The sequence below is a fragment of the Meles meles genome, chromosome 16 (assembly GCF_922984935.1).
Source record: "Meles meles chromosome 16, mMelMel3.1 paternal haplotype, whole genome shotgun sequence".
Classification (NCBI taxonomy): domain Eukaryota; kingdom Metazoa; phylum Chordata; class Mammalia; order Carnivora; family Mustelidae; genus Meles; species Meles meles.
The window spans coordinates 39,015,528-39,038,672 of record NC_060081.1 but is presented as its reverse complement, the minus strand read 5'-3'; the positions used below and the strand labels follow the sequence as shown (position 1 = coordinate 39,038,672).

The following is a 23,145-nucleotide window of genomic DNA, read 5'->3' as shown; positions in this document are numbered from 1 at the left end:
GTCTGCATCTTGGCACATCAGATGGGACAGTCCCTTTTCTAAATACAACAATCAACTAATGGACACGGTCTAAACTTGCATAGTTGTTGGTTAATTATTCAAAGCATGTTTCATCAAAGCCAGTCTCATTTCTCAACATCTTCTTTCTTCAGTGTTTTTAATTCACCTGGGGATTATGGCTACAATACTCTAAAGAGCATCTTAGGGTTTATTTAGAGTCAAATGTCTCTGCCTGGAGCATTAAATTCCACTGAAAAACTGCTTCAACTGGAAGAGAGGTGTGGCCAGAGGGAAAGGTTCATGATCTTAGAGCTTTAAAAATTTTTTAAAAAGTTCTTTTGAGATTCATTGCCATTAAATACATTAAATAGTTTTGGCAAATGATTTATTTGCTTAAGAAATCCAAAGCACTCTTCTTTTTTCCCTTCTTTTTTTTTTTTTTTTTTAATGAAAGAGCTCTCTGGCTCCTAGCGGTGATGGGAACCAAACACTTATTGAGCTCAGACTGTGCCAGGAGCTTTTCCATATCCTCATACTTAATCCTTATAATGGCCTTATAGGATAGGAACCGTTTATCTGCACTTATACAGTTGAGGGACCTGAGGTCTCAGCAGGAAAATTAAGATGCCCAAAGACTTAACATCTGTTAAGTGTTAGGGTTGAATTTTGAATTTTGAGTTTGTCTGATTCCAGCGTGCTTTTAGTTTTCTATATAGAAATGATTGTAAATGTCTGGCATACTGAAAACTGCTGACCTATCCTGATCCCATTACAGACATCACCAATGGATAACCTATTTATTCTCCCTGCCTTATTCTATGCTGTGGCCCATAAAGATGCTGAATGATGCTGAATGGAAAATGCTTCTCACCCCTTCAGTGTTTAAGGATGTCTGGACTTAGGGAGGTACTCATATAGCTGCTGGTGGACAGCTTTTAGGCCAATTCTGCTACTCATGACTGAAGGCCAGTGGTGTCCCCCCACCATCCCTCCTTCTAGCATTTTCCCCATGCTCACTGTTTCTATATTTGGGATTCTAAGAGAGAGCTGAAGTGTTCCCTGTGGGATAGGCACAGACGGGAAGAAAAACAATTATGAATTTAAATCCTGTCTTGGTTTGGGTTTTCCAGACCCTCACACCAAGGACTTGGGCACAAGGATTCAGGACTCCATCCAAGAGAGTACATGAGGAAGGTGAGACCAAATAGGGGAGGGGCCAAGACAAGGTGCTGTCTTCAGCAGAATACTGCTGTGGGCAACTGGGGTCCACCCTAGATCCCTGGGAGGCTATGTGGAACATGCCTCAGAGGCAGGAAGCTGGGGTATTTATCTGGCATATTTCACTCCCCTGCTGGTGGACAGCTGCTCACACACACTTCTCTCTCCTCCAGGATGAAATCTTCTACACCTCTCAGTTGCCTCTTGCCAATCAGCCTCCTTTGGTGCTGGGGATAACCCTCAGGCCGAGAAGCTGACAGGTGCAGTGTGACGGGGAAGCTCTGAGTGGACCCTGTACCAAGGATGATCACATGGGGACCATTGGGGCCTGGAGCGGGGGCTTCTCCAGTGTCTCCTCCAGCTGACATTTGTTGGGTGATTTTCCCATATGCTGGGATGAAAGTTAAGCTGGGATGAAAGTTAAGCTGATCCCACATGCTGGGATGAAAGTTAAGCTAGAGAATTAGAGCTCCTCTCCCTTTAGAGAGTCTCCTAGATTCTTTATATTCTGAACACCTAATGTCATGGGATGGATGGACCCCAAATGGCCTGTCTCTGTGGCCAGGCTACATACTTAGTGGTTGCAGCCCAGCCATGTGGACTTGAAATTTATGGTGGTGGTTGATTGCATCAAAGACAACGCGGAGTGCTGTGAGTAGCTCCTAATAAATTCCTTGTTATCTTTTACAACCATCTCCAGCAAGCATTGTTCCTCTTGACACAGCGGGTCGCGTCAGCCAGAGTGAATGTTATCCCTGACAACCATGAATTGAAGACCAGAGAGAGTTGGGACCAAAATAACTAGCTTTGAAATGGAGCCAAACTGTCTTTCAGCAGTGCGAGCGGCAGATTTAAGGCAGGGGGACCTCAGGTGACCTTGGCGCCAACAAGACCCTTAGCTTTGGGAGACCCTCAGAGTCACAGGTAGCAAAAATCTCTGCTCCCAAAGCTTGGAGTAAGAAGGTGGTGACAGGGTAACGATGTATTTGCGGTAATAGGCGCTAATTAACCCGGACAGCTGATTTTAATTATTGCTGTCATCTGCTGAAATCAGCTAGCTTACAGAGTGGTTGGGTTTCATCTTTTCCAATAGGCGGATATGTGAAAACTATTCTTTCCCCCTTCTCACTCTCTTATTTTAGCTTAAGAAGAACCAGCCTAAAAGGAGAATGGAGGGTACATTTCCAAGAACCCCTTTACAGTTTCCCTTGAATTGACTTGGTACCTTTTTTTGCGTGTGGCTTTGTCTCACTGGATCATGTGAACCAAGGAGAGAACAATTCTACATTTCCTGTTGGACATTTTTTTTTTTTCCCAATGGAGCTCCCAGGATGAACTTCTTGTGGATTCTCCAGTAGACCCTCCAATATGGGGGAAGGGTCAGCGTACACTCAGAACTAACATGTTGTTAGCTCCAAGTTAAATTCTGACAAGATCCATGAAGAGATGGTACTCGATTTCATAATCTCATGGTAGGAGCTGATGTGCATTTAGATTATAGAATTATGCAATGGGTGCTTTGCCTCTTGGAGTGAAGCAAGGTCATGTGGAAACATCTGGAGCAATTCCTGGATGCTTGGTCTTCCCACGGGGTTAGGCAATAGTGCTGGTCCTAATATGCCCCCAGGCAGTGGACAGAATGGTATCATTTACAGAAGGCACCCTGACATTTGTCTGGCAGTCCGTGGCCTTTTCCTATAGGAACGGGTGGAGACAAGGGACAGACCTGAATCTTCACATCCCTTGGGGGGGTCCCTCTGAAGGTCCCAGGGCCCAGATCATGTCCTGAAAATCTCAATCAGTGACCCAACATGTTAAGCGTAAATGACCTGCCACGGTTGGTGTTTGGAGTTTGTCATTTTTAAGGCGTTTCCACTATGGCAGAGGTATGAAATTATTTCAGACCTCAGGGTCTGATGATGGAATATATGGCACATACTAATGAATCCCTTGCCAAGCGTCACCTGGCCCAGCCCCACTGTTGCCCCCAGGGCCTGAGCTCTTCTGAGCAGTGAAGTTGGAATCCTCCGGACTTCCCAGATCCTTAAGCCACGGAGTCTGGCATTCACTTCTCTGATTGTTTCATGGTTGTGCATTTTGAATCACCGGCATCTTTCCTTGTAGGAGCCAGGTCTATACATCCCTCACGGTCTTCTGGGAAGCTGTGCGGAGTTACACCTCTCCGTCCTTTGTCCTTCCAAGCTCTCCTCCTCACCCCACATCATCCTTGTCAGGTACCTAGCACGGGCCCAACCCAGTCTGGCAGCAAAAGGAGCCAAGAGAAGTGTATGAAATGTTCCTTTCCTCAAAGAGCTTCTGTGGAGGGAGAGACGAGGCATTCACATGTGAGAAAAAGATGGGATCTGACATTCCAGAATTAAATGTGAGCAAGAGCAGCCTGGGAGTGGGAGGGCGAAGAAACGGGGCTTGGGGGCAGAGAGGGAAGATGTCACAGACAAGGAAGGGTGCAGGCTGACCGCCGCTCTAGGTGTGGTATGGATGTGGATGATGGGTAAGAACTTGCTGCTTGTTGGCCTCACCGGCCTCTGCTCGTGACCATGTCTGGGGTGCGTGCTCCGTGTCTGGCAGAAGAAAAACAGTGAAAATGGTAGGGAGGGTGGGGATTGCAGTGCAGATCAGGGAGCCTTCCTTGTCCAAAAGGGGAATAGATACTTACTAGGTGTCCACATGGCAGGAACTCAGGCCCATTCTGCCAGATATTCCAGTTTTTCAAGAGAAGCTGGAAATTGGACTTTCTCTGTGACATCAGGGAAATTTTATAATGGTGTCTGAGCTAAACTCAATGCATCTGTGCTGCTCTCCAGCTGGATTGAAACTCTGGCCTCTGCCATCACAGGGTGCTCATTCCATAGGGTGGCCGTGCCTTGGAGCCTGGTTTCCCCCCCAATTTCCAACTGGAACCAGAGTCTGGATGCCTTTGTGTGGCCACCCCTGGTAGCCCGGGGGTTCCCAAACAGATCATGGGATCCTGACTTCAGCTTCAGTGCAGGGGGAAGAGAGCTCCCTGGTGGGGAAGCTGCCTTTCCCATGCTCAGTGGGCCGCTTGCTCTCTTGTTGGACAGGGATTTCAGGAAGCCAGCGATGGGGTAGGGTGGGCACAGTTTTGAGAACAAAAGCAGTGAATCCAAGTGTTGTGGTCTGTCATTCCTTAGCAACAAACTCAGCAGCTTGCCTCCCAGTTTAATAAGTCTAGACCTTTGTGGCTCGTACAACAAGCATGATGACAAGTAATAATAACTCATAAGAAAAAGAAAGTTTTGTTTTGTGTGTTTTTTTTTTCGTCATTCCTGACTCATCCCCCTAGCATGGGAAATCCAGGCAAGGGTGCCCACAGATGTTCTCTGGAGCCAGAAGGCACAAACCCAGAGGTGGTAGTGCATGGGCTGGGAGGTCCCAGGGGGTCTGTCCAGGAGGAGGAGGCTCCATCAGAAGCACCCTGGACTCCTTAGATGTCCCAGGCTCCTTGAGGGCACGTGGTGGTCAGGAGCCTGGATTTCAGAGCCAGACTGCCTGAGTTCAGATTACTGTTGTCCTGCTTCTTAGCTCTGTGACCTTGAGTAAGTTAATTAAACTCTTTGTGCCATCCTCTATTCATCTTCGGATGCAAATGATAATAGTACTAATAACAGTGATGATGATGATATCACCCCTACACGGTTGTGAGAATTAGAGCTGCTGTATGTGAACCACTTAGAAGACCCTCTGGTGCAGGAAGTGGTTGCTATTATTATTTTTGTTACTATACCTGTAGCACATGCAGAAGAAAGATGCACCTGCCCTTGTCCATAAGTAATAGATGCCTTTGACTCCCTGGGTGGGGATCCTTGGGGCAACTTATAAGGGATGGAAGTTCATTGACTCTCATGAATCCAGCAGACATCTCCTCAAATGTGTCTCCATCTCCTTTCCCAAGCACCCCATAAAGTAGGGGATGTATGTACTGTCCCTCTGTCAAGGGGTTTTGGGGAAGTGGAGTGGCTTCATAGCAACTTGTCAGTTTAACCTTGGTTGCCTTTCACCAACTGTTGCTTTCAGGAGTCAGCTCGTTGGAAGGGTGGAGAGGTGCTTTCTTTAGGGAGAAGGTGGGTTTGAGCTCTAGACATCCCAAATCCACATGTTCCCAGGCCCATCCATGGGCACCATGCTGCCTCCTCACCAGAACTTTGGACCACATAGAGAGGACAGAGAAGAAAACCCAGCAGGCCAGACATTCTTCTCTCTCAGCAACACTCCAAACCTGGCTGGCTGTCATTCTGTTTTCAGCCTGGGTGCAGGCCCAGTGGGACAACGGCTGGGCACCCAGCCACAGTCACCACCCTCAAAGAAAACAGAGCCCAGATCTGCACTAACACTGGGCTCACCGAGCAGTACGTCTGAGGAGATATGCTGACGTGTGCATAAAATACACAGTGGCCGCTGAAGGCTTAGTATAGAAAAAAGAACGTAAAATAGTTCACTAATAATTTTTATCCACACAATGGAATATTATTCAGCAACTAAAAGCGAGGAAGACCTGAAGAGACATGCTATGCCATGGAGGAGCCTTGAGCACATTTATGTGAACTCAAGGAAGCCAGTCACCGAAGACCACATACTGTATCATTCCGTTTATATGAAATGTCCAGAATAGGCAGATCTACAGAGACAGAACATACATGACGATTGCCTTGGGTTAGGCCTTGGGGGTAATGAGGAGTGACCGCTGATAGGTGAAGGATGTCTTTTCGGGGTGCTGAAAATATTCTAAACTTATATCATGACGATGGTTGCACAACTCTGTGAACGTACAAGAAACCATTTAATTGTACATTTTACATGGGTGAATTTTATGGCAGGTAAGGTATGTCTCAAAAAAAGGTGGCAAAATAGTTTTTGCATTTCTTACCTGGTGAAATGATAATATTTTTGATGTATCAGGTTAAATGAAAGACATTAAAATTAATGTCACCAGTTGCATCGTACTTTTTTAACATGTCTGGGAGAAAATGCAAAATTGCCTACGTGGCTTACAGTATATTTCTGTTGGACCGCACTGCACTGCACATTCTCGAAGGACCTTCCTGGCTCCAAAAATTATATTCTGCCACAAAACGATCCCCAGGTTTGGACTTCTGATGACTCATCTTGGTACCATGGCTAAAACCCAACTTGAAAAAAGGTTCATTTGGGTCTTTTTTAAAAACCATTTGCAAAAATAGGTTTTTGGAGAGAAATCCTGGAAGGAGGCACAGAGTCACATAAGGTGAGCCTGAATACTGAGACTGTCACTTTCTCCTGTCCCCATGAGCCACCAGAGCCATCTGCAACTGTGGACAGGGCTGTTTTAAAAAATTTGCAGTCTGGGGCGCCTGGGTGGCTCAGTGGATTAAAGCCTCTGCCTTCGGCCCAGGTCATGATCCCAGGGTCCTGGGATCGAGCCCCACATCGGGCTCTCTCCTCCGTGAAGAGCCTGCTTCCTCCTCTCTCTCTGCCTGCCTCTCTGCGTAGTTGCGATTTCTCTCTGTCAAACAAATTAAAAAAAATAAATAAAATAAAAAAAATAAAAAATAAAAAATAAAATAAAAAAATTTGCAGTCTAAGCCTGAAGAACAGTTTCCTCAGTTGATCCTCTTCTTGGAAAGTTGACTCTGGGGCCATCGCTGTCCAGAGGAACAGGCAGTAAATCCCTGGTTGGCAGTATGGCTTCACGGGAGCCGGTGCCTGGCTTCCTAACATCCTTATGGCCCAGCCAGAGACCACGGGAGTGTCTGTCTTTCCCCCAAAGTCTCAGTGTCAAAACACAAATCTTGGCCCCCAGTCTCATCTACAAGGAGGGTTGAAGATGATCTCCAGAAGTGTCTTTTTGCAGTCGTCTCCCCAGTAGCTGTTATTCACCAGATGCCGGTTGTCCATTGCCTTAATGGCCATCACTTACTCAATCATGAGTCTATAGGCCTCACCTGGACCTTTTTGTTTTACTCCATGCACACTGCTCCTTAACTGCCTCAGGCCTTCCTCTGGCTGCTGCATCCTGCTGGGTCCAACAGAGGCCACTCTGCTGCCTTTTGCTGGGTGCTGTAGGGAAGTGCAGACTCCCAAGTAATAGAGCTTTGTGGAGATACCGGACTCTGGCAAGAATAGAGGAGTACCAGCGTGCATTAAAAAAAAGCCCCTGGGGGGGCACCTGGGCGGCTCAGTGGGTTAAGCCTCTGCCTTCGGCTCAGGTCATGATCTCAGGGTCCTGGGATCGAGCCCCACATCGGGCTCTCTGCTCAGTGGGGAACCTGCTTCCCCCCTTCTCTCTGCCTGCCTCTCTGCTTACTTGTGATCTCTCTCTATCTGTCCAATAAATAAATAAATAAAATATTTTTTTAATTTTTATTTATTTATTTTTTTTAAGATTTATTTATTTGACAGAGATCACGAGTAAGCAGAGAGGCAGGCAGAGAGAGAGGAGGAAGCAGGCTCCCCGCCGAGCAGAGAGCCCGATGTGGGGCTTGATCCCAGGACCCTGAGATCATGACCTGAGCCGAAGGCAGAGGCTTACTGAGCCACCCAGGCGCCCCAAAATATTTTTTTTTTAAAAAAGCCCCTGGGTGTGGCTGTATTTCCTCTGTGAGCGGGTCTTTCCCTTTTGCTTCAGCCAACCCCTGGAAGGCTGACAGTCTCTGAGCCCTGGTCAGCTTCTGTATTCTTCAGCACCTGCTCCTGCGTAGGTCTCTGGAGTGTTATCCCTGAACTCCTTTATGTCTCTTTCGATCTCTTTTCATTTAAACAGTCAGGGAAAGTGTTCATCATCTTGGGGAGGCCCAGCTGCTGGAGGCTTTGTAGCCCTGTCCCACTTGCTCCCTGCCCCCACCTCCCCACCCCTGTCATCCCACATCTCTGGACGAGCTTCTTTGTACACCGTGAGCTCTTGCTCATTCCAGCATTTGGGTAAGGGCATGCAGAAGCAAGGGCTTTCTGTAAAAATCCATTGTGCCATTTCTCCAGGGAGTAAGGCAGAAGCAAACTTCTTTAATTCCTGGGCTTTTGAAATAGCTGCGGTCACAGAGACACAGTCATAGAAAGAGGAGTAATGATGAGGAGGATAGAAGAGCAAACCCTTTCCCATAGCTTTTCCACTCAGTGTGAGCTTTCCAGAGATCCCCAGAGAAGAATAAGCAGACACGGAGGTTGTACAGGGGGATAAAGCACACGAGACAGAAAACTCGACCAAGGCCACTGCCTGTGGAAATCCACAGAGTTTCCAGGACACCAGACAAATCATGTCGAGACCCTATCTCGTCCTGGTACTAAGTGCACCAAAGGAGCACGCCATGGCACCAGATTTCCATTTTAATATAAGAGCTGCGATAGATTGCCCACGTCATGATTAAATTAGAGTCAGGTTCGTTTTCTTGTAACAGCGATATCCTGAGGAGGGATTGGAAATGGAGCTGCTCAAAGATAATCTTCCTCTGGATCTCCCAGGAGAGGACACTCTGCTGATGTGACTTCACTGCCGAGGGAAGGCCCCCCCAGCCCTCTGAGGAGAAGATACCTCAGACTATGGCTCCCGCAGAGGGAAGGAAACAAGTGTGCAGCCAGCCAGGCAGGGAGGGGATGTCCTGCCTCCAATGCCCGGATGTCTCAGGAGCACAGGCTCTGGGGTTCACGACTTTTGGTTCTAGAATGGAGGGCTTCCACCCACCAGACACTGCCAAACATTCTCTTCTCTGTGACAGGCATTTGTGGCGCACTTGGCCGTTGTGTCGGTTCCACACCAGTCTGGTGGTGACTATGAGGTCTCTGAGGCCTTTTAGGTAGAGGGGCACTGTTTGGAGGCCAAGCAGTGCTGGGCAGCAGCATCCCATCCTGTTTTGGAACCAGCCAGGGTGTTGGGGTCACCCAGTGACCAGCACCCTGCCCCATCTGGATGGGTTCCTCATCCATACCGGTCTTGGCCACATTGCTATTATGTTTCTTTTTCCCACTCTTAGATACTGTAAGGGGGATGGTACTGATATTCTTGCTCCTCTGGTACCTTCTTTAACATTATTTCCCCTCCAACATTTTCAACCATTGAGCAACATGGAAGGAACACTCAGATACTCACCACCTAGACTCCTCTGTTAACTTTTTACTATAGTCACTTTTTTTTTTTTAAAGCCCTGGTGAAATCTCTTCGTGATTCTCCCATTGATGTGTTCCTTAAAAAAAACAAAAACAAAAACAAAAAAAACCCAGTGCTATCTCTGCCCTGTCTCAGATGGAAACATGGATGGGAATGTAATGCAAAAGAGCCTCTTAGTGAAACTGAGGCAAGAATCCAGTTGTTCTGAGTTTAGGGCAGATCAAGGGAAAGAAAGTGTTCCCAGAGCGGGAGCTGGAAGATGGGTGTGCCAGGCCACGCTCTGCTGCTAAGAAGCCTGTGTCCCTAAGGGGATCACCTTCATTCTGCCGGGACAGTTCTCGTACTGACCTTGGACAAAGTGCTCCCTGCAGTCCAGTCCCAAGTAGGGACTGGACATAGAGCTTGGGACCTTTGGCAGATCAATGGCCTAGATTCTGAGCTGTCGGTTTCTCATCTGGGAAGTGAGGATAACAGCACCCATTTCACAGAGCTGTTGTAAAATGACCTGAGGTATTGAGACACTACAGAAATGCCCCCAAATGATGCCTGGCATGAGGTAGGCAGGTGCAGGGTCGCCCCTATGATGAACACAGATACACTTATACCTTTGTATCGGTCCAGCTACGTGGTGCTCACAGAGGGTCCACCTATTTTACTGCTGAAGGTACAGCTGTACTCTATTTGGAAACAGTAGTAGTAACAAGGGAAGTCGTTTCGGTGGAGTTAAGTAAACCTGAACCAAAGATAAAAAGAGCCCGAGAGATAAAAATGTCTCAGTTCACACTCTGAGCATCCGCTGTAAGCCTCTGTGGAAAGCGCTGTTCTGTTCGCCTCTGTGGATGAGAATTTTCTGGTTTATTGCTTCTCATAAAAGATTGAAGGGACGAGAGCACTGTCCCCTGCGGCCCTGTGGAGAAGGCCTGGGGCATCATCGCTGTACAGGACACAATTATTGGAGCTCTGCCCTCCCGTGGGGCGACCCTCTCTGTCACGGAGGGACGTACTGTCCTTGCTCCGTGACTTCCTGCTTTTCCTCTGGCAGCAGCGACAGCTCACGCTTGTCATCGGAGGGGATAGGATTAACTCGAGTCACAGAGGCAGCATGTTCCTAATTAAGCACCAAGTCAGGGTGGCCTTGCAAGCCGGAGAAGGAGGGGCAAGGCTCTCTGTGAGCCTCCAGCCCCTCCCAAGGCTCATCACGGGCTGCGGGCTCCTCGGAAATTAGATGCGCCTTTCATGGCTTCATGGAAGTCTTCCCAGACAGGGCATCCTCTCGGAGAGGTGGCAGTGTGTTCTAGGGACTCCTCATCCTTACTAGCCTCCTGTCTGCTTCTGTTTGGGGCTGGGAGGTCATATTGCTGACCGCAGGGCTGTCATGATGGGTGATGAGGGAAGAAGTAGGAGTGCACCAGGTGCCCCACTTACTTCATGATGGTTTGACCCCCGAGGTGGGGAGGGACTTTGCAATGAGCTCTCACTGCTCTTAGGAGGAAGCTTTGTATCTAGGTAGGCTCATCGGTGGCCCAGTTCTTGTGTGTCAGGCAGTGTCTGGGAAGAAGTCCATGCAGTGGTATGGTCACATAGGTTAGAGAGTTGCCCAGCTGTGGTTTGGACTAGAGTGTGATACTTCTCTTGAGAGTACTCATTATCTTCTTAACAAAAGGCTTAGTCTGATACATCAGTCATGGCACTCCATGTTGTCGGAAATAAAAAATTCAGAATGCCTAACATATTGGGGGATTTTTTTGGAGGGCATATCTGCAGGTAGGCTTATCAGTGGACCAGTAATGTCTTTAGGGAGCCACTTTTTCTCCACTCTCCCTTTTCTTCCCTTCCTTATATGAGCTTCATTCCAAGACCAGCTCTTCTCCTGGTGGCAACATGGCTCATGAGGTTCTAGGAATCACCTCTTCACCCAGAAGAGGAAAAAGAACATGAGCAGCTCTGCCTGGAGAGTGAGAGGCCTTCCTTCCCAGAGGCTGCCGGCAAAAACATCCCCTCTGTGTCTCACTAGCCTGAGCAGGACCACTTGCCACTCCCGAACCAAAATTTTGGTTGTGAGCCCATCCCTGGGGATGAGGTGGGGTCAGGCCACCCCTTCTCTGTAACTGGCTACTGCTACCCAGTGGGGAAGAGTGGAAGAGATCTGGAGAAAAGGAGCACAGTGTCCATGATATCGACCATGATGGGCATTTGCTAACCCCACCCACTGTGTCTGTGACCCCTCTGCCCTTCCGCTGCCCACTCATTCTTCTGCCATGGAGCCACTCAGACGTGATTCCAGGAGTGATGGGCATTTTCCTCAGCTCCCAGAGTCCCTCACTCCATCACTGCATCTCAGCCCATGTGCCTATGTGTGTCCTTTTGTTGACCTCCTGTCTCTTGTTTCCTACTTCCTTCACTTTTAGAAACACTGGAAGAGGCCTTTGCTTTTTTCTCTCTGGCACCCTGTCAAATGGCTTCCTGGTCTTGGCTGGTGGTGGCTGTGATGGACAGGGTCTCCCTCAGCATTTGAAGTGGCAGGGCCTCACGTTAGGAGAGCACCTGGGCTGGAGGGAAGGGCACGGACGGCATACGTGGAGTAAGTGCGATAAGGAACCACGTGGCATGTCTTAAATACTGAACCTTGATTGTCGTTTTCAGCAAATATTTTCAGCGGGAAGTTATTGGCAGTCTGCACTTGTCAGGACTCTAGAAAATAAACAGAGCCTGATTCTTTAGGCCAACCCCAAATCCATAGAAGTACACTTGGCGGGCTTCACTGGGGATCAGGGCGAAGCGAGGTGTTGCTCTCTGGCTGGAAGGTGAGAAGCAAACCTGCCCGTCGCTCAGGTAGCAGGTGGTAGCCTGGAAGGTTCTGCGTGCGTCAGCCTGTCCCAGTCTGACCATTCATGTATTTTCTCCCCGTCTTCCCTTTCCTGATGCTGGATCTCTGACTTGGGACTGAAACCTGAGAGGAGATGAACGGATCCTATCTTTCTTTCCACTCAACCTTGTTTCTCTCTGATGGCTGGCTTCAGTTTCCAACTTGGAAAGGGGCAAGCAGTGGGCCAGTGAATAGGAAAAAGTGAGAAGAACCAAGTGGCTTTGTGCTTAAATGAAAACCACACCGGCCGACCTCTCTTTGGTCCTGTCCTTCTCATTGTGAGGCATCAAGAGAATATTTTAGTTCTGGCATCAAGTTCCCTGGTGAGAGGAGAGAAGGAAAGGAAAACATTATTGGAAAATCTACATGTCTGTGGCTCTGGACCAATCACATCATCCCACTTTCTTCAAGAGGCATTCTTTCCAAGGTGAGGCCGAGGTTACCTTTGGTAGCTGACATCATTTGGTGTCCCCTCAGCCTTCCTCCGGTTCTAGCTGCAACTACAGTGGGTAGTTTGGGGTGAGTTCAGACTCTTGTTGCCGTGGCCCTCAAGCATGGCCCAAGGTCTTTCCCAGTAGGTGGGAACTAGCTTGGTCCACTCAGAAGTGCTGCCCAGAATTTGTGGGGTTTCATGCTCCCAGGGCTACTCTTAGCTAGTGGGCCATGGGACCCACAGCCCTCTTCCTTCAGGTGGGCATCCTGGATGCATCTCTGAACTTCTAGTGGGATTATGCCCTAGTTGCTGGCAGAAGCAACCTCCATTGTGTGTCCTTATGTAGCTAGTGTCCATTTCCTTATCTCGCTTTCCACTCTTCCTCCCTCCTCCTACTTGGGATCCCCTCCAGGGGAAACTACTTGTACCTAAGTCTTTATCGCAGACTTAACATTTGGAGAGCCCATCCCAGGACACCTCCCAATATGGCGGACATTGCACTGCCACCTAAAGCATTATTCTAGTGTCACAGCAACATTTGAAGATTTTGTTTGTTTGACTGGGCCAGCCTCTAGGCATTGTCTGGCCCAGGCTGACAGGGTATTTGGTACTCTCATGGCTTTATTAGTTTTGTTCATAGAAACCATTGGGAGGCTCTGTGTTCATGGTAGGATGAAAGACATTTATGCAGAGAGAAAAAAGAGTTTGGGAGTGCACTGCATGGACATGGTGAGGATGAAGGCCAGGGAAGTTTTGATACAAATGTGGAGGTTCTCATATTTTCTTCCCACCGTTCAGTGAGTCATACAGCCCATCCTCTTGGAGTGCATGACTCTCAAGGTTGGGGATGGAGGTGCCATGGGACCCTGTTAATCTTTGGTCACATGACTCTACCCCAGATATAAAATAATCCAAGCTCAAGGAAACTTAGAGGTCAGATCACTCAAGGCTTTTCACTTTTCAGAAGCAGCAACCGAGATAAAGTGACTTAGCTTCTCCAGTAGCCTGGAGCTAGTTGCAGAACTGGCGTAGAGTCCCAAGTCTCCAAATGGCCAACATGGTGAATTCTTATGACCACGAGCCCTGGGGTCCTTGAAACAGCCCCACTTGCTTTATTTAGTAGGGCAATGAAAGAAGATGGAGCAGGTTTGAAAGAGAGAGCTCTGAAACTGGGCTGCTGGGGCCAGATCTTTCAGGCCTTTCAGAGGACCCTGAGGACAGATCTGAGGAGACAGATATGGCGGGAAGTGTCTCAGGGAGCCCACACAGCTCCATGGGGGCCAAAGCGCCATCTTTGGCCATGGCTCACGTGGTGCTCAGTGAGGGGCCTTTCAGGTCTCTGAGGATGTTGAGGGGTTCCTGCGTTTCCAACTTCAGAGGTGGAGAGACCAGCTGGGAACCGTACTGGGAAATGTGCAAGTGTTCCATGACGTCTGTGAACAGTTAGGAGTAAAATAGTACACACGAGTCAGCTGTGGAAACACAGCGTCCTGTGCAGTGGAAGTGTGAGGTGGGCCCTGAATTCTGCATTTCTAGCAAGGTGCCAGGCGATGCTCACACAGCTGGTCCCAGGACCACTTTGAGGAGCAAGGCTGTAATGGGAACGGTTTTGTCCAGGAATATGGTAATCCTGAATTTCTGGTTCTGGTTTGCCACTAAAATTCTCAGCTTGTCATTGAAACATCATTCTGCCCCACCCCCACCCCAGTCAAGGGGCATGACCCCTGAGGGATGATACAGAATCCCCTGGGTATCTTTCCTGGGGATTCATGGATTCCTTCCAGTCCTGCCCACATGGTGGCTTGAGTGAAACACAGTGACACTGTGGCTCTCCGGCATTACCCGACTTCCAGGCCAGATAGACACAGGGAGGAGGAAAATCAAGCAGGCTGGGTATTCCTGGAGCTTACATATGGGTTGGAGGGTAGGGAGGAGAAATAAGGACAGGTTACGATTCTGTCTGTGATATGTGATCTGAAGGAGGAGTAGCTCTTTTTCTGGGAGCTTGTGGTGAGAGAGGTCCTGGAGGGTCAAGGAGGGCTGCCTGGAGGAAGGGCTTCCCTTTGGCAGCAGTGAGGGACTCAGAGTCTCACAACTGGGCCTCCTCTGTTTGGCCATGGCACAGTCTGTATGTGGGGATGGTTTGGACTCCTGACTCATGCCTTTGGGTGGGTGCCTTGGGCAGGCCGTTGTCCCCAAGGCCATTCTTGCAGGAGCTCTGCCAGCCTCTGTGGGCCTGGGGTGAGTAAGTGAGCTGGGCTCGGTGTGAGGAGGGAAGGGAAGGCACAGCAGGGGTGGGGGACTTTGCGGGGGGTTGGTGAGGGAGAGTCGAGAGATAGCTGGGCTTTCCTTTGCCCCACCTATGGGTTGGTTTGCTTGGAGACTGCTCGTGGGACTGGTCTTTCTGATGCAGGACACGACTGAACACCGCAGCATGGCCTGAAACCTTAGTAGCCTGCTGTGTGCTCCCTGCCCTCTCTTTCTCCATCGGATGCCCTGGCTTTCCAGCAGTGGCAGGCAAGGACCAGTTCCCTCTGCCCTGTAGCCTCCGTGTGTGTGATGCCTGGAGGACTGCCCCTTGGGCTGTGGGAGCAGCAGCTCAGGCTCCAGTGTGCTCCATGAGGCTTTGGGGTCTCCCCTGGCTGGAGACCTGCATTTCCATCCAGCCCCCATGAGGTGCCCATGCTGTAGCTAACAGAACATTCTGCAGGAGACCTCCAGGAGACAGGGCATCAGCAGCAGTGCCTGCCTCTGGAGCATGGTTACTCCTCCTCTGAGTGAGAGGGAGGCTCAGTGGAGGGACAGAAAGACTTCAGCTTTTCCACAGGGTTTTCCTTGAGGAGAGGTGTTGTGCTGCAGTGCTGGGAGGTTTGAATTCAGTGTGAAAGCTGCCGCCTGTAAATGCTGTATGTGGCTGGAGTACATGCAAGAGGAGAACTTGTCCTAGGGCGCTGGGTTCTCAGGGTCTCCCCTCCGCCCCACCACCACGCTGGACAGTGTGTATAAGCAGCTAGAGAGAGGAAAAGTTTAAACAGAGTGTGTGGCCTTCCCGCCGCACCGAGGCCTCTGGATCTACCCTTCTCTGTCTTTCTGGAAGCATTGAGGCAATGGAGAAGAACCAGCGCGCAGCCCACTCAGCCTCTGGCTTTTTCCTCTCCTGGTGGTTTTGGAGAGCTCGCAGCCTCTCCATGGTTTGTGTTCCTTTCCAAGGACCAAGAACAGTGCAGAGAGACACACTCTCTTCTTTCAGCTGGAAATTCCATGTGAAAATCCACGTGCAGGAAGCTGGCGCCCCATTGCCCCTTCTTCACCCCGGGAGAGTGAGAACCACTGGGCTCACCCCGGAGAGACTCTAGGAGTGGGGTCAGGAAGAGGGCCATGTGGAGGGTGCCGCTGGGGGCCGGCAGACCTTGCCCCTGCTCACCGAGTCTGTAGAAGGCGGTCTGCTGGCTGTGGGCCTATACAAACCTGACCTCTAACCCCAGGGTGAAGACCCGGGGCGCAGAGAGTGGAGACAGCTGTGTAAACCGTGGGGTGGGGTATTTATAGCCACGGTAAGGAGCGCTGAGCCAGCCTAGAGAGCCAGAGCCAGTCACTGCGGCGGTTGGCTCCATCCCTTGTTCTCTGTTAACTCGGTTTTCGGGACATTATTTCTTCAGTGTTGCGTTAGGCATTCTGGACTCGGTTTCCTCATCTGCAAATGGCGGGGGGGGGGTGGTCTGTTGTCCTGATCTTCCAGCATTTCAGAGTGGTGGCTCTCTCTATCCAGTGTTCAAGAAGAAATGCAGGATTCTAGTTTTCAGGGAGAGGAGAGTTAACATGGCCTCTCAAAGTGAGCCCTCGAGGACATGTCCCCCGGGCTCCCAGAGCGCTGGGACGAGGTGGGACACACATACCTGGGCTTTGGAGACAGATCTGGGCTTGAGTCCCAGCCTGGCCGCTTAACCCCAGCAGCAGCAGTGAGGCGGTGGGAATGCTGCGGGAGAACATGGGATGCTGTGATGCGTAGGCAAGGGTCACGCAGGCCAGTCATGGTGTTGCCAGTCGTGGTGCAGCAGCACACCTGCCTGTCTGTGCCTGCCCGTGTGTCTGTGGGAGTCACCTACTCAGAGAGTGGACAGCCCTGCCCCCCCCCCCCCCCCCCCCCCGCCGAGGGGCCTGGGGCCAGTATTTGGGAAGGACAGAAGCCCTGTGGGACAAGTATACATGCAGGAGAAAGCGTGTTCATTTTCAGGAGAAGGCTGAGATCTGGGGTACCCAAGGAAATCCATTCTTGGTGTCAGAAAGCTTTGGGTTCTCTAACCCTCAGTCCCAGGGAGCAAAAAGGGGTGGGGGAAGAGAGAGAGCAAGCGAGCAAGAGAGAGAGAGAGAGAAAGGCCGAAGGGGGTGCTAAGAGCAGGAGAGGGTGAGCACACAGCTCTGTAATGGAAACTTGGCATCCAGCCTCTACTTCTTCCCTTCCTCAGTGCATGTGGCTTGAGTCTCGGCTTGAGAATGTCTTCCCCTTTCAGCAGACACCCCGCACGCTCCCCGTGGCCCACCCCGTCCCCCCTTCTCAGAGCCTGCAGTCATCCACGCTGCCTCCACCGGTGACACAGGACCTGGGAGCCTCCTGCCTCCCTCCTCATGCACCCCCTCCCTCTGGACTAATTAGGCCAACATGCGATTTCCAGGGCCTGGCAGATGAGGAGCCAAGAATGCGGTGGACAGGCGCCAAATGTTTTTGTTGACATTGCTCAAGTGCAGCTCTGTGGATGGGCGTCTGCTGAGGCAGAGAAGTCCAAGGAAGCCGGAGATGCATGAAGGGAGAGCGGGGAGAAACCTAAGTGGGTGCCTCTTCCAATGCCCTCTGCCTTCCCCATGGCCCCCCCTCTACCCCTTGCCCCCAAAGAGCCCTCCAGTTCATGGCCCATGGGACCATCTTAGTCTGTGAGGAGGCCACACTAGGCGGAGTGCCATGCATTCACTGGGGTTTTTGGAACCATTTTCTTTTCTGTTTGTGATGGCTTCATGTGGCATATGCCTCACCACTCTTCCTGATGGTTTCTGAGGAAACGAACTTCCTGGAAGTAGGTTTAGGGAGCCTGTCTTCACCCCTAACCTATTAAAAGGTTCAGGCTGCATTGCTGATCTGCCTCACTGTACCTGAATAATGCAGCCAGATGGACTGCATCCTCCCCAGGGATCTACCATGAATGTGGCCGTTGGGTTACCAGGTCTGGGTTCGGATCCCCATTCTGCCCCTCATTGCTTGCCGTGTGACCTTGGGTGAGTCTTTGAACTTCTTCACACTTTGGTTTACTTATTTGCAAATGGAGCTAATGGTTCAAAAATAAGACTGCTGTAAAATGAAACATGGATGGAATGGAAAGTTCTTTGCACATAATAGACACTCAATAAATGGAAGCCATAATAGCTATTAAATGGTAGTTGGGGGTGGCTGGCTATGGACTGGCTCTGATTTTAGGCAAATCTCTTCTACCCTGACTTATCAAAATCCTCACCAGGATTTTGTGAGAACAAATGGAGTGGTGTATGCTAGTGTTACACTTGGTTCTCAGCAGGGAAGGAAGTGAATGCGTACTTGCTGTCATCACTCTGACTTTCTCAGACTCTGGTCTCCGCATTAGTAGTTCAGTGGTTAGTGGTCAACTATATTTTTGTTGAGATAAAAATTTGTAGGTTTTGGAATCCAGAGGTGCTGCCTTAATAGTCTCTAATGCCTGAAGATATTGAATCATTATGTAAAAAAAATCCTCTAATTTTCTGCTACAATAGCTGGCTTTATTTTTACATCTCTTAATTGGTATCAGCTTTTCTTTCAGAATTACAGAACCATGGAAACTTGGCCTGAGAAAGAACTTTGGAAGTCATTGGAAGGGACACTTGCTTCTCTGCAAATCTTTGGAGTCTCCCTAAGCATTCGGACTGTAGTACCGCAAAGCTCTTTTCTCTGACCCTGATTGTGAGAACAGCAGAGTGGCCAGTCTGTTGGTCTGTAGCACACCTCTGCCTTTGGATCTTATGCAGGCTGGGAAATGCCATTGGTGCCCTGCCCGTATCCCTTCGTTCTTGCCTCTTCAGTGCTCACTGGCACTGTTTAAGTCTTGGCATCCGCATTTCATTGTCTAAGGCCTTTGCCTGGGCAGTAGAGCCCACCTTGGACTTCCATGTACCAGGTTCAAGGTGCCAGAGAATTCATGCCCCCTGGAAATAGCCTTCAACCAATGGCAGACCAGGAATAGGTAGATATGTACCTAGGCTTCCTCACCCCTGAGTGTCTGAGCTACCTGTCTACTCTGACCCCCAGAGCTTTCAGGGGAGCCAAGCTCTAGTTGACTCATTCTGGTGACTGGATTGAAGTGTATCATCTGTTGGCTGTCTCCCCTTCCCCACTCCATGGTCCTGTTCCCTTACAGGTACTTCCTGGGGTAACCCCCCCCACCGTAGGAAAAACCTGTGTTTAGATCCTCATTTCCAGGGCCGCTGTGGAAACCCAGCCTGAGACAAACGGGCGTCTTTCTGCACCCTTGCAGATCGTTTGTGACAATAAGGTGCTATATTCACATTTCAGGGCTGCTTGTTGGATTTTCAGGCCACTGACCTTATTGTTTCTTCATGAGCTTTTGAGATTATTTTCTCTGCCTGTCACCGTTCTTAATCCTAAGAATTAACTGTGGAGGTTAACCAGATGATGCCAATGCCTTGCTTTCACCTTGAATTATCTCTGGCACTGTTCTCTTAGTTATGACTACACTGATGTCTGTGGCCACCACGTGGGATTTTGCATTTCAGAATCTAAACTGATTGTTAATTCTCGTTAGGCTCCACATTCTATATTTGTGTGTGTGTGTGTGTGTGTGTGAGAGAGAGAGAGAGAGAGAGAGAGAGAGAGAGAGAGAGAGAAAGAGAGAGAGGTGTCTAAAATAGCTGTTCTGGCTAATATGTGTAAGTTGTAATAAATTACCTTGATGATTTTATATCTGAGAGCAGATTCCATTTGACTGAGAAAGACCTTGGTGCATGATCTGCTGCACTGACATGTGTCCTGTGGCTTAGGTGAGATGTCTACAAGCACTCTGATTTCCAGAAACTTCCGCGAGTCTTACTTTGTCCATCCCCAAAATGGGAATCGTTTTTTCAACCCATTCATTCACCCAACTCATTCAAGCCAGTGTTAGAGAGACAATAGTGGATAAAATGGACAACATCCCTGCTCCCTCTTGCTTTCCCAACCAGTGTTGTGAGGTTCAAATACAACAATGAAGGTGGAATCATTCAGAAAACTAAAATTACCATGGAAAAAGAGGAATGGGTATGATGACCTTCAGCTCTTCATTGCCCATTTCAGAACATCACACTGATGTGGCTGGATGGAGTGGTCCCTCTGGCCTTTTGTGAAGGCCACTTGGCCCATGCATTAGGCCCTTATCTTGTACTTAGATCCATTTTCTGCTCACCACACTTCTGGACACTCAAGGGGTGTCTCTTGCCTCACGCCACATCTTTCTTTAGTGCTAAACCGCCAGAAAGACTGTCTTTGCTTGTTGTTTCCACCACCCAGTGGCTCTCTGAGATCCAGCTCTGTTATTTCTTAGCCTTTGTCTTACTTGATTTGTCTGTAGGTCAAGGCCATTGGCCACTCCTGAGATTCCCTTTCTGCTGACTTTGTCTTATGCTATTACCTGTCCTCTTTCCTTTCCTTTCATAATCCATTCTCTGAAGGAATGTTGGGTTCCCCATGACCTCTTCTCTTCTCTTTAGTCCCCTCCCAGAAGACCCCATGCATCATGTTTCATACTTTTCCCTATTTGCTTATGACCCTCTTGGTGCTGTCTGTAGCTTAGCTCCCTCCCCTAAGGTATCTCCATCCCCTGTGCACACAGGCAGCTTACCACCCTTTCTGTGCTCCGCAGACACTTCAAGGTCAATAAGTCCTTTATGGAAAGTGCTCCTTTCTCCTCTCTGTTGTGCCCTTCATCTTTGTTCTTTCTCCTGGCATGTCAGTCCCTACAGTCATCTCAGCTGGAGACCTCACCACTGTTAACCTGATCCTCCTGTATTGCATTCAGTGGTTCAGTGTTTTCACATTTGTGCTTTCATCTCTTGTTTGTGGAAGTCTTGATATGCAGCGTTTACTGACCCAGACTCTGGGGATGTTGACGTGGTGTCCTAGCTTGGGGAACCCTCCAGAAGCAGTTCCTGAGAAAGTGTTCAGTTGTAAGAGGTTTATTTGGGAGGAGTAGATGCTGGTGGGCTCGAAACAGTCATGCTGACTTCATGGACCTAATTGTGCCCATCTCTTCCCAAATCTATGTTCAGTGAGGTCAACGTGGGTCATGTTGAACTTGGCCATGATGAGAATATTTACACTATGGAAATAAGCCAGTGCGCCAAACCAGGACTCCCCCTCCCCACCCCCCTCCAGGAGAGTTGGTTGTTAAAACATTTATCAGTGTGTTGCTGGGAGTGAGGAATTAAGGCAGAGAAGCACAGCAATTAATACATTGTGTTTTATCAGGAGCCTTACACTGTAGACAACTGGAGTATAATCCCAGTGGAGAAAATTCCATAATTCAGTTTAGAATATGCATTGCAAAGTCATCCCACTGGAGTGGGTGAGGTAGTAACACACCAGTCCCTCCCAGTCAGTGGCTGAGGGCAGCCTGTCAAGCCCAGCAGGATCCAGCAGCCCAAGGAAGCCCGTAGGCAGTCAGGGGCTGCATGAATGGAATATAATGATAAGACCCAAGGCAGGAGAGATAGGCTCACCACTGAGCAAAAGGTGGCTGATGGAGGTGCTGGACATTCAGCATTGGGAAAGGCCAAAACCTAGCTGTTAGTGATGTGTGGTTATGCTCTTTGTCTCTCCAGACCTCGACTTCATGGACCTCCTAGGGGAAGACCGACAGTGGACGGTGGGGAGGAAGTTAATGCAGGTGAACGACACTCTGACTTCAGAAGATGCAGGACTCCGGAGCAGCAAGAACTGCACTGAACCAGGTAACAGTTATAGCTGCTGCTGTGGGCAGTGGCTGCCATTTTCTCTGGTTATGACTAAGGAAGAGCTGGACGCCATCTTTCCCCTTTGAGTTCTAACCCAGAGAGACCTTAGGAACATTTAGGGCAGGTGTCTAAGAAAATGAGAGGGGACATTCTGGGGGCCATTCAGGTGTGATTTTACCTCTGCATTCTTTTTCTAGGGCGTGGGTGAAAGGTAAGTCAAATTCAGCGACCCTCATGATTCTGTGCTGATATTAAATGTGGGGCTGGTGCTCTCAAGTGGGAAACTGAGTTGGGAGCAGGATGGGTGAGGATGTTCTCTGGCCATCTTTGCTTTGATCCCTGGAATCCTCTCTGGGTGATTTTTAAGCAGGAGCCTTCTTTCTGTCACAGTAAAGAAACAGGGGGTGGAACCATATCCTTAACTGTGTTGTTGGTCTTCTTGGGAGAAGTGAATATTCATTTACCAGTGGTCATATTTGATATCTGTTGTGTCTTTCCTCAGAAGGCTATGGAACATTTTATCTCCAATATATTGATCTTGAAAGGAAAGCAAACATAAAGAGAATGAAGGGGACTTGGAATCGTCAGAACCCAGTCCACCAAATCTCAGGAAAGGCAAGCACCCTCTGGATGGTTGAGGGCCTTGCTGGTTTCAACCAGGGGTCAGCAAGCTTGTCTCAAAAATGGGCAGACAGGAAATATTTTGGCCATTGCTGCCCATATGCCATGTCTATAGTTTTAGTTTTTTTTTTTTTAAAGCATCCTTTTATAACCCTTTGCACATTTAAAAACCATTCTTAGCTCACAGACCATACAGAACAGGCACTGAGAGGTATTAGGCCTGTGCTCTACTTTGCCAACCCTGACTTGGGCTGTTTGGCTCTCTGGGACCTCCCTTCCATGGATGGTGGGAACTTGGGCCCCATGTGTGCCCCTTCTGAGGGGTCAGGAGCTCAACCATGTGTTGATCCCACATCCAAAGGCCAGTCTCATTTTTAGTGCCACACTGCAAAGATATAAACAGTCTTCATTGCAGTCCAAAGAAACTTAGAACTTTGAAAACAGAAGGTGCTCTGTGAAGTTGTGCGTCTGCCTTTTTTTTTTTTTTTTTTTGATAGAGGTGTCCCTCACCACCATACTGAGAGTTTTAATAGTCCGTTCCTAGGCAGAGCTGGGAAGAATTTAAAAATCAATTATCAGCAATCCCCCCATCCCAAACCCACAACAACCCACAATGTTACATCATCTATATTCCTCAAGCTGGAGAAATCAGGGGTTACTGTGGTTATTACTAAATGCTCTGAAGGAATACCCTTGAAGGTTAGTGAAGCACATGGGTGCTCCATGAACTAGAAGCAAAAATGGATGTGATGGGTTTGAGTACCACACAGAGCCAACAGAGCCTTTTGTAGAAAGACGCAGCAAGAACCCTGGTTGCTGATCTGGTCATGTAGCCAAATATTTTTCAGTGTCTTCCTATAACTAAGAGGCAGGTGGTGAGCAAGA

The 23,145-nt window shown here is 49.1% G+C and overlaps 1 protein-coding gene across 1 annotated transcript in view; it reads left to right on the top strand.

Moving 5' to 3' along the window:
• Nucleotides 1-23,145, top strand: part of SLC24A3 (solute carrier family 24 member 3) — a 527,740-nt gene that overhangs the window by 38,518 nt on the left and 466,077 nt on the right. Inside the window, exon 2 of the mRNA XM_045981759.1 lies at nt 21,508-21,636. Within this exon, the coding sequence (XP_045837715.1) occupies nt 21,508-21,636 (129 nt within the window). The remainder of the gene's footprint in view (nt 1-21,507; nt 21,637-23,145) is intronic.